A 15,098-nucleotide genomic window follows, 5' to 3' on the forward strand; every position below is an offset into this window, starting at 1 on the left:
TTAGAGAAAGACAAACTAAGTGTGCATAGAAAATATGATTGAGGGAAGTAAGAGATTATTGTTTATAGCAATTCTTCCAACTTCTATTAATTTTACCTTTTTCTTAAAGCAGCTTGAGGCATTAAAACTCCTTCCAGAAAAGCCCGCCTAGCAGGAATCTAGCCAAAAAGCATGAAAGCCTCCGCCAGGTCCAAACAGTACATTTGGTGAGGAAAATCCCAGTTCTGAGCAACTCTGTCTGGAGGGCAAAAGGCCACCTGGATTTCATTCCAAGTGGAACTAACTATTTAATTTGTACTACAACCATGTTGACAACAAAGATGAACACATATGTCTCCTTTAAATGCCTCAAGGGATCGTTCTTTTTTTTTTTTTCCTCCCCCCCCATTTCAGTAACCATGGTAACTTTGGGCAAAACCAGCTTTCACCTCAGAAATTGTTTTCTGTGATAAAGGGTTTAAAATCGCATTTGTCATCTAACCATTAACTTTTTACCCCTATACACCTGAGTGATGGAGAGAGAACCTCTACTTTACAAAGGAAAGAGAACTTCTGATTCTCTCTGAAAAGCCTTCAAGATGGATAGCAGTAAAGGGAAGTACAGAACATATTTTTGAAGTTGTGCTTGTTTTTTTGCTGACCTTAACACGGGTTTTTATAAACACCTGCTTAATGTATACCATAATGTTGCCAAAAAAATCCTCACATCCACCAATCAGCTAGTCAAAATGCAAACTCTGATAGCAGACAAGGAGGTTTCCTGTATCTTTTGGACTTAATCAAGATGTGCATCAATTTTGTTCCCTTCAAATCAACTTTGCAAATCACATAAATCTAAGAATGTCTCTTTACTTTCCACCAAACAGATACAAAGAGTTGACACAGCTATTGAAAACATCTTTTGACAAAGACTATTCAAATCATGATTCATACAGGCTATAGCCAACAGAATATTTCTTCATTATTAACACACGTATTGTGGTGTTATAGGTTGGATTAAAGCATGTCTAGGCCAGTGCAATAATTGTTTCCCTATTTAGTGAAAAGTCCAATAAACTATTTTAAGGCAGTGGATGGCTGAAATAGTAGCAGTTTGCAAAGCCAAAGCATTGGCATACACTTCTATCCCCCCGCAAAAGACAGTTCCGAATGTGCTCAGAAACCTGAACTGCTTCGGCAGAAGGGCCTTCTTCACTGTTACTTTTGGCAGGGGTACATATAAACAAGAAACAGCACAAGTGGAGAAGCAGGGACAGAAAGAACAACAGGGAGAAGAAAAACTTGAACAAACATTGGTACTGTGGGACAAAGAAATGCCCTTAAACCGAGGAAGGAATGAGACATTGAAGTCCTAGCTGAAAGGACCTGGTGGAGTATTAACCAAAGGAAAATTGCCTTTGGTTGCTTCTCTCTGTTGGCATTCAAGATTTTATATTTCCTTGTAAAGGAACAGAATTGCACTAACAATACCTGATCCATTCCCTTCATAATCTCTTTCCCTATCTGGAAAAAAACTGCAAAGCACTGCGTCTTGACTAGCCACTTGGATCAAAACGATAGCAGCATGTTATGTGATCAATACACAAAGTGGGATGGTATGACATAAGACCATCTTTTGATTTTTTACAATGACACTACCACTGCCTTTTTTAGGCCAAAGACATAAGACTCTGCCCGTTAATCATCAGTGGTATTCTGCCTTTGTGGACCTCCTGCCTCCCAAGAGGCAAGGAGTATCACACTTCTCACTACATAAATGTGTTCTCCTTCACTGAACGAGATACTCACCAGCTAGCCTTTAAGGTGGGAACCTTCAGCAGGGCTCAGGGAAGTAGGTACCAGCTCCCAGTGACATTCACAAAAAGTCAAAGGAATGACACAGCTGCATGCCTCTGAAAATGCTCCACTGTTTTGGTGCAGGCACTTTCAGGTCAGACAAAACCTTTCTGATGCTTCCAGATAGAGTTTTATGCAAATCAATGTGAGGAAAAGGTAAGCTGCAGACTAATGTAAGGTGAATAGTAGATTTTAGGTTTATTTCAATCAAATATTGTGCTTTAATGGAAGATTAAATTCTTACAGCCAGGCACTGAAAAATTATTTTTAACTGAACCTTCTTTAGTACGTGACACAGATCCTTAGGAGAAAGGTGTATGACTCAGGAGTGTCTATCACACCGCCAGTCTCCTATCAGCATATTGCGGGCATTCCTGGCATTTGGCCATGGCTCGGCTCCCATTCACAGCCCTTCCCAGCCAGGCTCTGTGCTCAGCCCCTGCCAGAAGACCAGCTCCCGCATCTCTCACTTGCTTACTAGACTCTTAAAACCCCCTCTCTGTGCTGCTTCCTACCCTGCCCTACACACTTGGAAAGGGCTCCTCAGAAGCATCTGCAGTGTAACCTATTACTCCCCCTTCAAAGATATTAATAATCTCCTCTTCTACCACACCTACCAAAGCTTGACAAGGGGTATCTAATATTAGACTGCTGATGGGTTGAGGACACCGCTATCAAGATGACCGATAATACCTCATTGTTTCTTCTTGCTTCCCGTCTGTCTGTCTGTCTGGTCTTCCTCCCTACACTGAAATCATAATTGCTCTGGGACAGAAACCATTTTTTTTGATCTGAATTTATACGTTATTTAGCAAAATGGGGTTGGGCTCTGCAAGCAGGAGTCCTGGTGCTACAGAAAAATAAAGAGTAAACACAATATCATGAATTACAGTCCATTTTGCTAATAGGTTGAAATGACTTCCCGAGGAAGGTTCAATGATGACTTCTTTCTCCCTGGTAGAAACCTTTTGCATAAGGATCATTTTAACGCACAAACATTGCTATTTTAGTACCAACAAACAATAATTCACACCAAAAAATAATATATAAGGAAAAGTAAACTAATCTCTGCCCAAACATGACAAATACCGCTCAGTGACAGAGTTTTATAAGACTACACACAGGAAAATAATAAATGAAAGAAAGCACACAGACCACATTCCTTCATGCTAAACCCTGTGCCACCTGAAAACAACCTATTGTTGAAATGTGACATTTCAATGAAGAACAACATCTTCCACAGAAAGAACATTTTGGATTTTCATCAAAAGTCTTGATATAGTTTTGGTTTTGTTTGACAGAAAATGAAGGAGGGGGGAAGGAGGAGGGAAGCAGATTAGGGAGCAAATCTAAGCAAACCTTACTAGAACGCCCTTACATTAGTTAATCTGAGTGCAGTCATGGAATAATTCATTATTTCTGCATGGAAAGCCTTTTTGCTCTGTTTCTTGGCTCATTGGCAGAAAGGACGAAACAGACTTAAGGAACATGTTCCAGAAAATGATGGGACTTGGGGAAACTGCACATACAGTCATCCAGGACAGTGGCACTCTGTGCGCAAACCCAGCGAATGTAATCTGCCACTCTGAGAATATGATGATTCAAAGACAGCAGAGAGAGAAGGAAAAGTAATGCTGAAGCTGTGGCAGTTTATGGAGCAGGACTGTCGCTCAGCCCAAATGAAAACTCTCTGCTCTCAGGAAACAAGTGTGGGGATACCAGACTACCACCCGGGATCAGCTCCCTCTGCCAGCAAATGCAAACCCAAAGCACATGTGTATGTTATGACCCACACAAGCACCACTGTTAATATGTTTGCAGCATGATCACAAACCTTTTATTTTACTTCAGGGAGAGCTTTTGGGAAATGAGTGCCACAAAGAATCTGATCCTTTACTACTTCATTTCGCTTTGACACTGCTGTATTTCTGCTAGGGTCAATGGTGTGTCTAACATCGAAGTAAAATGGTGATTATACAGTCCCAACACTTCATTATTAATATCATCTCCCTCGTTCTGTGAAGCTGAACTTCAGCTTTCAAATAATACTTCTTCCAAATTCCAGGCTGGTACAGTTTGATTTGCAAGGCCTTTTGTAAGAAAAGGTGTGAAGCATGCAACCTGAATATATACTCTCTAATTCTCTTCTCTTTGTCAGTTTAGACTGTTCAGTTGTACCCATATCCATACTAACTGAGCTGCTAATTAACTTTTAAATACGTTGCTGATAGGCAAATCCTCCTAGTTTAACTCACAAAAATTATATGCCTGCACATGACAGCTGAGAAACTCTACAATTTTAAATAAATCATTGTCATCAATTTTGCAATGAGAAGTAGAATCTTTGAAATTTGTAGTAGAAGTGAAAATATAAAATGGCAACTGTTTGGTGGCAAGTTCATTTTAGAAAACTGTGAAATGAAATTTAACCTCAAAGTCTAAGCTTTGAAGTACCTGACCTCCTATCCCACAGCGTCTTGGATACCCACCTATGCTGGCAAACTGACAGCTCTCAAGCTAACACCAAGCCAGCAACATCCAGCATCTGTGCCGGGGCTCCCAGCCCGATAGCAAAGAGCCTGCCTTCCAGGAAGCCCGACTAGGGCAGTCTGTGCACAGCTGTCCCCAGGGGTCTCAGAAATCCAGAGACCTTGGCAACAGCCAGACTTCCAGTTCTGGTGAACCAGACTTTCCAGTAACAAACTGTCATGTGAGAAATTGCCCAGCCCACTCAAAGTGAAACAGAGTTTTATCACACTGGGATTGCTGGTAAAATGCTATTTAAACACAAACCAGAAAAAACCCTAAGTGACTGAAAATAACATTTAGCTTCCCTGAACCTGCTTCCTCCACACGGGTCCACATTTTATAAATTTATACCCTCATAGAAAACACTATACGACAGAAAATGCTGAGAAAAGTAACATAGTTTTTAGCATGCTCCTATCAAAACATACACCAACCAAACTGAACAGAACATGTATAAATAACAACAATAAAAATTAAAAGCAAGCAAGCTGGAAATTCCATTACCTCATCTGAAGTTTTCCCAGTCTGACAGATAAATTACATTGTTCTCCTGCAGTTATTTACTTATTATGCCTCACACCTATTTCTGACATATTAAAATGAAAATTGTGCTACAGAGGTAAACTGATGAGAAACTTTGATGAAAGTATACAAGCTTCAGGTCATAATTGTAGGGTGACTCCTCAAAGAAACCAAAGAGGTAAAAAATGAAACTGAATTCCAGAAACTGCAGGTTAGACATATTTTTGCTAATGGAAATGTGGAAAAAAAAAGAATTTTCTCTATTTTGACTATATGAATTAACCTGATTTGGTTTACTACTTTGGAGAAGCATGTGTTAAAACATTTTTTAAAACCTCTTAGCTATTTCTCATATACTCTGATAGCTACGGGATGGTAAGTCTAAACTGAAAAGAAATATCCTCCTTCATTGGCTGGACTGCAAAATTTCGGTTTTACTTACACAGCTGGAAAGCCTGGAGCCTGTTCTGGTACGTGGTGTTGATGAAGAAGCAAATCATAGGTCTGTTTGGGCATACTGCAAAACTGTTTCCCAAGCTCTATCCACTGGAAACCAATGATTAGAGGAGCAAGAAAGGTTCAGATCAAGCTTGCAGTGTTTTGACAGAGCTACGTTTGTGTGTCTGTGTGTGTAGACCCTCTTCTTGGGAAGGGTGAAAACCGATAGTCAGGAAAAGTGCTCACACAGTTCAACAAGGGAAATTAGTCCCTTGTTTTCCTGAATACACCCTTCATTATTCCTCAATGGAATTTTTATTTTTATTCAGATATAACCTGTCCCAAGCACAGAAAAGTAAGAATCCTGAGAGGATGGCTTCTATTGTAAATATTTTCCATAGCAGCTTCTTACAACAATGAACAGATTCAAGTCTACTCCTCCTCCCACTAAAGTCAGAGTATGCATAAGAGCATGACAGATTTGTACATTTCTTCCCACCTACCAGGCCAGAGGAAAGGAAGGGAGCCCTGTGTGGAGGGAATCCCCTTTCAAACAGGCATTAAACCATCCATGAAAGTAATACCATTGTTCTTTGAAAAAAAAAACTGGAACTGCACAATATAAGAAAGTGAGTATCCAAAATCAGCAATGAAAATTCTGACGCCCATCCTATGCTCAGCACTCCTAGATCATACATTACAATTTCTCTTCTGAACACAAAGATTTCCACCAAATTCATTGTCACTGCTTAGTATTCAATGAATATGGAAAAGTCCCACACACAGATGCTTGCATAAGAAACTACCTTGATTAAAGCAAACCGCTGTCCTCAGCAACTGCATGCGTGTATTCCCAGATGTAATATGCTAGGCTCTCCATTTGTGACAGGGAAAAAGGAAGGGCCACTCAGAGAAACAACAAAGCAACATCAAACTATATCGCCACCTCCTCCATCGCCTCAACCATTTTCCATTATAAGTATGCACCTAAACAGCATTTTAAGAGGGTATGATTATGGAAAATGGGAGGAAATAACACAACGGAGGGAAAAAGGAGCAATTCATCATTATCAGCATAGGCTTTGTTCAGGTACATGGCCCAGCCTTGTCCTGACTGTACTGGAAGAAAGCCAGAAAACATAAGCCAGAAGCAAATTACAGTGTGTCCAGCCACGACACCAGTCTGGACAGCAAGGGGATCAGGAACCCAGAATATGCCACAGCAAGCAACTGCTACGCAGTTTAAACACAGCCACAGAGACCAACTGCTCCAGAAGCCCTAGCAGAATGGACATTATCACTGCCTAGTAGCACTGTGGTCCCAATGCAGATGCGTTTAGTGTATCTGGGCCTTGAAATGTGTTACTGCTGCACAATTAGGTCTGGCTGTGTTCAAGTCAACTTCAACTTTATTAGGTCACTTGCATTAAGTAACTTACATTGTTAGGCCTTTGTACACGTGTTCAGGGACCAATTGCAGTAAAGCCAACCAAGAAAGGACATGGTCTTCCAATTCCCTTAATGTTTTGCGCGAGGATAAAATCTTCTCCCAAAGAAAACAAGTGTTTTAGTGATACTCGCAAGGCCTACCTTGCCCAAACCAGGGGTGTCTTTCACTTTGCTGACTGCCCTCAACAAGCATGGTGGTGCAGGGGGTGGGGAAGTCTGAAGGATACTGCTGAAGCTGGTAGAGAAGAGAGGAGATTCAGGAACAGATGATGCAGAAGGCCTGTGCTTCTTCTTTTTGGAAGACAGGTTCAATTTCTGAGCGGCTCTGTGGGAAAAATGACAAGAGTAAGCTAAAACAACCCCAAACTCATCAACACAAGCAGTCAAGAATAAATAAAGGTATTTATCAGGTTACTGTTTATGTAGGATCTCAGTTTTGACCTCGTTGATCCCAACAGTTTTATAATTCTTGTTCTTCACTCATTATTACTAGTTTAATGCCACTGACTTCACAAAGTTGCTCCAAATTTACACAGTCTGCATTAAGTAGGGTCACAATCAGGCCTCTGTCACTATCTCATCTGTTGAAACAATTCAGCCTGCAAGAAAGCTCGAAAAGCTCCAATTAAATCAATGAGCTATATGGCAATTTCTGTTCTAAAATTAAGCTCAGTCACCAAATGGTTCACACAGAATTGTGTCTCATTCATAAGCCTCTGATTAGAAAATGAATACTTGTGCAATGTTTGGATGTAAGCAGCCAGTGTTAAGTTAATTAGTATTAAATACTCAGGTGAATTTGCTGAGGTGTAAGAAGCCTTCCGCTAGCTGTTTTAAATTTTTATCACATCTTAAAACATAAGCCAGTCTAAAAACTGAACAAAAGGTGACCAATGAAAATATTGCTGTTTGCAATGAGATGGAGATAATCATACCAACTACAGCTGCATTAACCACTAAGCAGGGAAAACAATGAAGACTGTTTTTAATACTATGGTATTCTTAGATAAGAATGCTGAAGTTTGTATAGACTTTGATTAAAAAGCTAAGCTTTTCTGGAAGAGAAACATTCAGTACTTTTGTTTTGCAAAATGTTTTATTTCAAGAGACAATTCAACATTCAGCCTTTGTTGCAGCTGTTTTGTTCCAACACTTGTGCATTCTGCACCGCCCAGGGATAATGTTAATACTAATCATGCTGTCCCACGGTTTCCCTTTTGTAAAAGTAGCACTTTAAAGAGAGTAGATCAACTGGAGCACCATCTCAAAGGAGAGATGGATATAACAATTCATGAGGCTACTTTCATGTTGTTTGCTTTGGCAGACAAATTGTGACTTAAGATAGGTATAAAAGTAGTCTGTGCTGACAGTAGCTCTCCTTACTTTGCTGAAGTGTGACAGTCAAGACCAATAATTCTAAATCCTCCTAAGTTTTAAGAAGCTTTAGCTCCATTACACTGGTATCAGTATATATTTTCCAACACTGAACTTATAAAAGTAATTATATTATTTTATCCCAAGGAGTCAGGGAAAAAAGACTGAATATATGTATATACACACACACTCATTTCAGTATGCAAGTACCTTGTGTTTGTATCAGATGTTTCAGACACATGAACAAATTACTGCTGGACATGAAGTTGCCATATGTCAGCTGGTCATGTGCACACTGTGTGCACCACCGGTATGTATTCTTTTAGCCCATGGCAAATGCAAAGCAGTTCCAGATAGATTAGTTTTTAATAAAAGAAAAACACTAGGAGATTTTAATTGACCTGATACAGAATTACAACTCAGAAGTTTCTGTACCACCTCCTTGTCCTTGTCCTTCCCCTTCCCTCTGGCCTAAAGACTGCAGTTCATAACCTGGCCCTCTCTTTTAACAGTCTGCTTTCTTTTTCATAGAAAACATAATCAAAATGTGTTGGTCAAAACCAAAGCAAAAAGCACCAATTTTTCCTTCTCCTAGCAACATTTCAATGGTTTGAGAGGATTCAATGATTTCAGCTTCCACACTGTCCATCACTAATGCTTTTACGACATTGTCCATGCTGAATCAAGATTTTCTGTATGTCCTAGCTTCACTATAAAATTATTTTAAGCAAAATCTTGTACTATGTGCAACAATTGAAAATACAAATGTTGGCCAAACACACTGAAAAATTTACTCCTGTGGTCAAGCTCAGTAGTCCAGTCTTAAACATAGGCAGTGGCTGCACCCACTCTGGTCATACATCTGATCTCATTGACTCACCTCGGGTGAAAATACATTTCCTAAAAGCCATATTCTAAGTTGACTGACAGAGCCATTATCCCTCTTGCCACTAAATGCTTCCCCAGCATTTGCTGTTCCTTTTACAAAGCTGATAGTGTAATACAAACAACTTCTTGACCCAACCAAGCCCATAGCTGGCATTTTCTTAAAGAAAAAACATTGTTGGAGATACCTGGCCTTTTCAAAACCTTGGAACTATATTCTAGTTTGACAGTTATAACCTTTGAGATTGCATTCAAATGGAATAACCTGCATTTTCCTTTATATTTTTGGCCTGCAACTGGCAAAACGTATGAAAAAGCAATGAACTATTTCTCAGAACTTCACGGGGTTTTCTGTTTTTCCCCAAGGAGAGAAAAATCAATGCATGGCAGACTAGAAAATCATTTACAAGCCCTATCAGACTTGAGTGAATTTTGAAGGGGATCAAAAAGGCAATAAGCCTCAGGTAATTCCCAGAGCATTTAACTGGGAAGAGAAGGATATTTTAACCAGATGTATGCTGCAATATGACACAAACATATACAGTGCGGCTTTCTTGTGAGCACGTTTGCGTGAGTAAAATCATTCAGCTTGGGTGGCTAGCATTGCTCTCAACACAGTTGGTCAAGCTAGCTGATGCTGATTTGGCCCTGTGATCTAGCACAGGAGGTTAGAAATTCTCGTATTTTACTTTTCAAGGCAAGCCAGAGGGCTGGCTTTCCCATGCAGACTCTCTGGATCGCCAGACTTCTCAGGCAAAGCACCAGGCTGGACTTTGGGAGACCTGATGCCGCTGTGGCTCACGGCCTGCCCAGCCTAGCCAGCAGCTGTTTAGACTCTGCTCTTTGTACAGGAGCCAGCTAATTTGTTTTCATTTAATATCTAGTATAATAGGACTCTGATTTCCACTTGAGACTATGCATACTACTGCAGTAATGGTAATGGCGATGATGGCAGCATGGCTTTTTGTACTGACAATAAGCTGATCGTACTCCAAGTTACATTATATCCCACTTAAGCCAAGTGATATCAGCTACGAACTATGCAGGGGTGTGCAGTGGGCTCCAGTGCAATGCAAATCACTCCCCTGCTGTGTGCGGTATGGCTGTAGTAGGGATTGTGTCCACAGAGACACACAAGGAACTTGATCCAAATTAAATTTTTGAAGTGTGTAATTTAAACTGTATTAGACCACTGTGTGGGCACACTCATTCACAACAGAACTGTCTTTAATGTCATTTTACTGAATTATCTTCCAAAATAATGCAGATTTAATCCAGTTTAGCTAATACACTTTGGATTCACACCTTCAATTAATTTGGATTATTTTTTCCTGAGAGTCTCTATGTAAACAAGCAGCTGGAGACTTTTTGAAATCTTACAAGATTTGTGGCAGAGGAAATAATCACAAGATCAAGATTTGAGATTGCAGGAGGGGCATTAGAAAGCTGATTAAAGTTCAATCCAAATAAAACTGATGGATTGCTGGCAGGAAAGGGGAACTGCTTTGAATGTCCACCTGATCCATAGCAAAGACTGAGGTCATTTCTTGAAAGCACATTCTCTGCTTTTTGTTTTTTAAAATACAAGTTTAATAAGGTATATCTTTGGGCAGTCAGAATGCTTTTCACCTCCCGCCTATGCAGAAATGGTGATATATTTTTTCCCTTAAAACTCCATGGGCAGGCTGGGATTTTCAAACACATTAATTGTAGAGCTAACTCCCCTACACTGGAAGCCAACTCATGACTGATACGAACTTTCTGAAAGCTGAAGATCCTCTGTGGGATTCATTGAAGAAATGGAAGTAAACCAGCTTAGAGGTAATTCCGAGATGTGAGGGGGCAAAGTATGCTCTTTGGAAACTTGTCTAGAGAGATGAATGAACAGAAATGGATTAAATAATCCATTTTTAAGACAGAACAAAGGCACTGCTAAGGGTGATGCAAAGATCTCTGCTAAGAAAGTTATTCATACTACTTACAAGCAATACAAGAATGCAGTTGAAACTCTTTAGACAAAATAAAAGGCATTATGGAAAGCTCTGTAAATAGAAGCTTAGAGAAGTCACTGGGTAATGGTTACAGTACAACATACATAAGAAAACACTGTGGAAGGAACAGTTTGAAAATTCATGGTTTCTAAATTAACTTTGGCTGCTCACAAAAAGCAACTTCAGAAACTGAGGACAAATCCATACATCCACTTGCTGCTAAGTGATAGTCTGGGGAGAAAAAAAACCCAAACCACAAATGGTGTGATACAGCACTTAAGGAAAAGAACAATAAATAAAGCCTCCCTGCAATACATAATGCTCGTGTGCCTCCAGCTCAAACAGAGTGGACTGGGACCTCACTTGACATAAATTCATATAAGATCATGAACTTCAGTGAGCCTGGCTATGCCAACTCATGGCATACTTGCTTCCTCTCATTTAACTAATAAAACAGACACTGCTAATAAAATTCAAGGGACACCTATTTAGCTTGATAAAAGAAATTAGTTTTTCACCAACACGTCATCCAAGGCAAAATTAAAACTTTAGGACTCACTGTCAAAGTAGAGGTCAGTAAGGCCAGCAGGTTCATTAGATTCAGGAGATTAGACATTTAAGTGAATACTTAAAATATTATTCACACTTGTGTCAGCAAAGATCCATCGTTGATAAGTAACACTGACTCTCACGCTTCAGTACCTGACATGCCCCTTCACCACTGACTTCTGAAGAAATTTCCTTAGGTGCATATCTCTGTATAATTATTCATTACTGGAGTTTCATATTACACTATGATGCATCCAGTACTTATCACCCTTGGAAACAGAATTCCAGATCCCAGGGGCCAGTAAGCTGGCATATCATTTTCTGTGTCAAAACAAAAATTGAAAATATGCTCACTTTCATATCATATTTTCCACAGAGAAAATGGCTCTCAAGTTGTGGAGGCTAAACAGTCATGTATTAGCTAACTTTAATGTAAATATTTGCAATTTTCATTAAAACTAAAAATCTATTTTTCTACTTTATTTGGAAGCATAAATGTCATTTTATAAGACAAATACTCTCCGCTGAGTGCACCGTTTAAGGAGTAAGGTATGAACTTTATATGTGCAAGGGATGGCTTACCAGAGGATGTGCTGGTTTGACAAGCCCAAAGGAGATTAATGATCTTCCCTAGTAATTAAAACACTATCTTTACTTATCTTAGTGCTGGGTTGGAAAATAGATGGAAATTTAGTTTGGAAATCAGTCTCCTGAACAAACTCTCTAAGCATATTTGTGCAGATATATCACTAGTTATAAAATACATCTACAGTTATGACCAACAGTGTTGGTCACGCAGCGTGGAAAAACTCATATCCTATGGTCTCAGGTTGGGCACCTAAAAGTGAAAGACATCATTACCAAGCCTCACCCTCAAAACAAAAGCCATACTGATGATTTTTTTTTTTTTTAAACCCAGCCATAATTCTTCCTGTAGAAAAAGTAGAAATTCTTGATTGTCACCTACTAAGTAAAATGTCGTCTGTGTAGTATTTTAGTTAACTGATGGAATGTCAAACAAAAATATACTGGAAGCCTGCCATTAGTTTTGATTATTTCCAAATCAAATGTTTGCAAATACGGGTTTGTGGTGTATTTTCTGTTCTGGGTAAATACGTTTATATAAAATGAGTCATGATATCATATAGGTCCTCATGTAGCTGTAAGGTAAAAACCAATGGGATACAGCAAAATTACAACCATGCAGGCTTTTTTTTCTATGAGAAAAGCCAGTCTTGATTTTCGGTTACACAGGGTCACTCAGCACTTGCTGAGGACTCTTCTCCAGGATCTTTAGTTACTGAATTATGTCAGTTATATGCTGCCTATATAAACTGGACACAGGGCACTAAATGGGATGTTCACGTTTTCTCATTATAGGGATCTAACCTAGCCTCTCTGAATCATCACCAAAAGTGATTCTGTTTCTCCCAATCATCTGTATAGGTGATGCAGGCTCACTAAGGTGACATTACAGCCAAGTTGACCTGAGTACTACCACCAAAAGGGGAGGCCCCATGCCTGCCACTGCCCTGCCTGCATACTTCCTTTCCCTCCCTTGCTTCTTTCCTCACATTTATTTTGGCTTGGCTGCTACTGCTTTACCCTCCTGAACTGCCTCGTGCCAAAGGGTGCTCTAAATCATACTTATTTGACATGACTAATATGCCTGAATTACTATGGCAAGCACTTCCCCAACCTTAAAATCTGAGGCACATGGTACTAAATGTGGTTTCATGCAAGATCTCATCTTTCTATTTGGAGGGCAATGATCTGGCCAGGAGCCATGGCTTCCTTTGTGCCATGCCCTTCTTTGCATCTCCTAAAGCAAAGAGAACAGAGATGCTTTACAGGATGTTTAACCAACAAGCTAACAGCCATACTCTGCTGCAAGGGGCCAGGTTGCCTCTCCACCATCTGCTGCAAACCGGGGGTACCACCTGAGAAGCATGCTCCATGGCAGAGCAAGAACGACCTCCAAGGGCTTTCTCTCGTACCTCTACATGGAACAGTTTTTCTCATCCAGACTGAAAGCAAAAAGACAGAGCGACAAATCTTGCAGTTGGCTTGCCATGTCCCTTCTCAGCCCACATTCCCCGCCTTCCAACAGGACTTATGAGCTACGAACGAGAATCAGGGAAACTTTACTCTCCACTTTAATTCTCTGTGTGGCCAAACCCAGGGCTGTGGTGTTGCAGCCTACTGAGACATGTAAAGAATGAAATAAGAATCCTCAGAGGAACATTTCCTGGATTTGTAGTTCCAGTAAGATTCTTAGTATTTGTGTTTAATTATTTTACAATGCTTTTAAAATCTGGAGATAATTTGAGCTTTCTGCTTATGCTGTAGAAGGTATGATAAACATCTCTCTAATGCCCAGTAAACACTTGCCCCTTATTGTTCTCTTTATTTTTATGCATGCATTCAATTTCATAGCAACAATAAAGCTGTCCCAGGCTGCAATCTTTCACTTCTTGGGTGGTTAATTCAGATGTTTTGGCCACAGTGCCTTAGTGACTGTGCTCTCCCCTAGAACTGTATTGTATGTGTCCAGAAACTCATTATTTTTAACTTATTTAATTCTAACAGAGTCAAAATAGTGCTTTGAACTTTATTCAGGACAGGTCTTACAAAATCTGACGCTTGTTGCACACAGGCAATCTTAGTGAAATTAACAGCTCAGTCCTGCTCCTATATTAAGTTCAAATTTGTGTAAATTCACTGGCAACAGAGCTGCTCCTAGGTTGCACCAAAATGAAGAAGATGAATATGCTTGAAGACCAATAGCTTAATGAGAAGCTCGAAGTCCTACACAAGTACATATTGCAGGACAGAGGACTCATATTCTACACAGCTGTTATTTGGGTGAAATTCCCGGTTTTAGAGAATGATATGACAAGATACGGAACAAACCACTTCTCATGTCATTACTGTTTGACCCACAAGATTCTCTTCATGAGTTATCACTGTATTGCAGTAAAGATCTTTTTACCTAACCTAAAAGTTCCTGGAAAACCCTGATTCAGTGACAGATGTCCTTCTGTCTTTGGCAACAGGATCATTAATTAGCTTTCATGCATAGAGGTAATGATGGCCAAAAAAGTAAAAAATCAAATGAACGATCACATTTGGAATTTATACAAGAAATCATACCCTTGTCCTTCAGTAGTACCCATCAAGAAAACTACATCTTGACTCAACAGCCTGATACATTTAGCTAGAGAAAGATCATTTCTGCTTTCTTTCCTTTCTTTCCATGTTCAGACAGATGACAGCGCTCACAGCATTATCCTGTTCTTTGAAAGCTCTGAGGATGAGTTGGATAAGTGTCACTGCATGCTTAATGCATGAAGCAAGCTGAACCATTATACTTGGATAAAATAAAATCAGATGTTTAGCACTAGTTCAATATTGGAAGAAAACCAGCTACATTTACTATAACTCAAATGAATTCAAATGTAAGCACTTACCAATTACTGCCATGGTTACTTGGCAATGCATCTTCAAGTCCCATGGGAAACTTGC

At 39.7% G+C, this 15,098-nt stretch overlaps 1 protein-coding gene across 1 annotated transcript in view; it reads right to left on the minus strand.

Annotated features, from left to right (window-relative positions):
• KIF26B (kinesin family member 26B) overlaps positions 1-15,098 on the minus strand; it is a 300,765-nt gene that overhangs the window by 101,157 nt on the left and 184,510 nt on the right. Inside the window, exon 5 of the mRNA XM_050895026.1 lies at positions 6,916-7,099. Within this exon, the coding sequence (XP_050750983.1) occupies positions 6,916-7,099 (184 nt within the window). The remainder of the gene's footprint in view (positions 1-6,915; positions 7,100-15,098) is intronic.

This window comes from Gymnogyps californianus, chromosome 3, assembly GCF_018139145.2.
Source record: "Gymnogyps californianus isolate 813 chromosome 3, ASM1813914v2, whole genome shotgun sequence".
NCBI classification, from domain to species: Eukaryota; Metazoa; Chordata; class Aves; order Accipitriformes; family Cathartidae; genus Gymnogyps; species Gymnogyps californianus.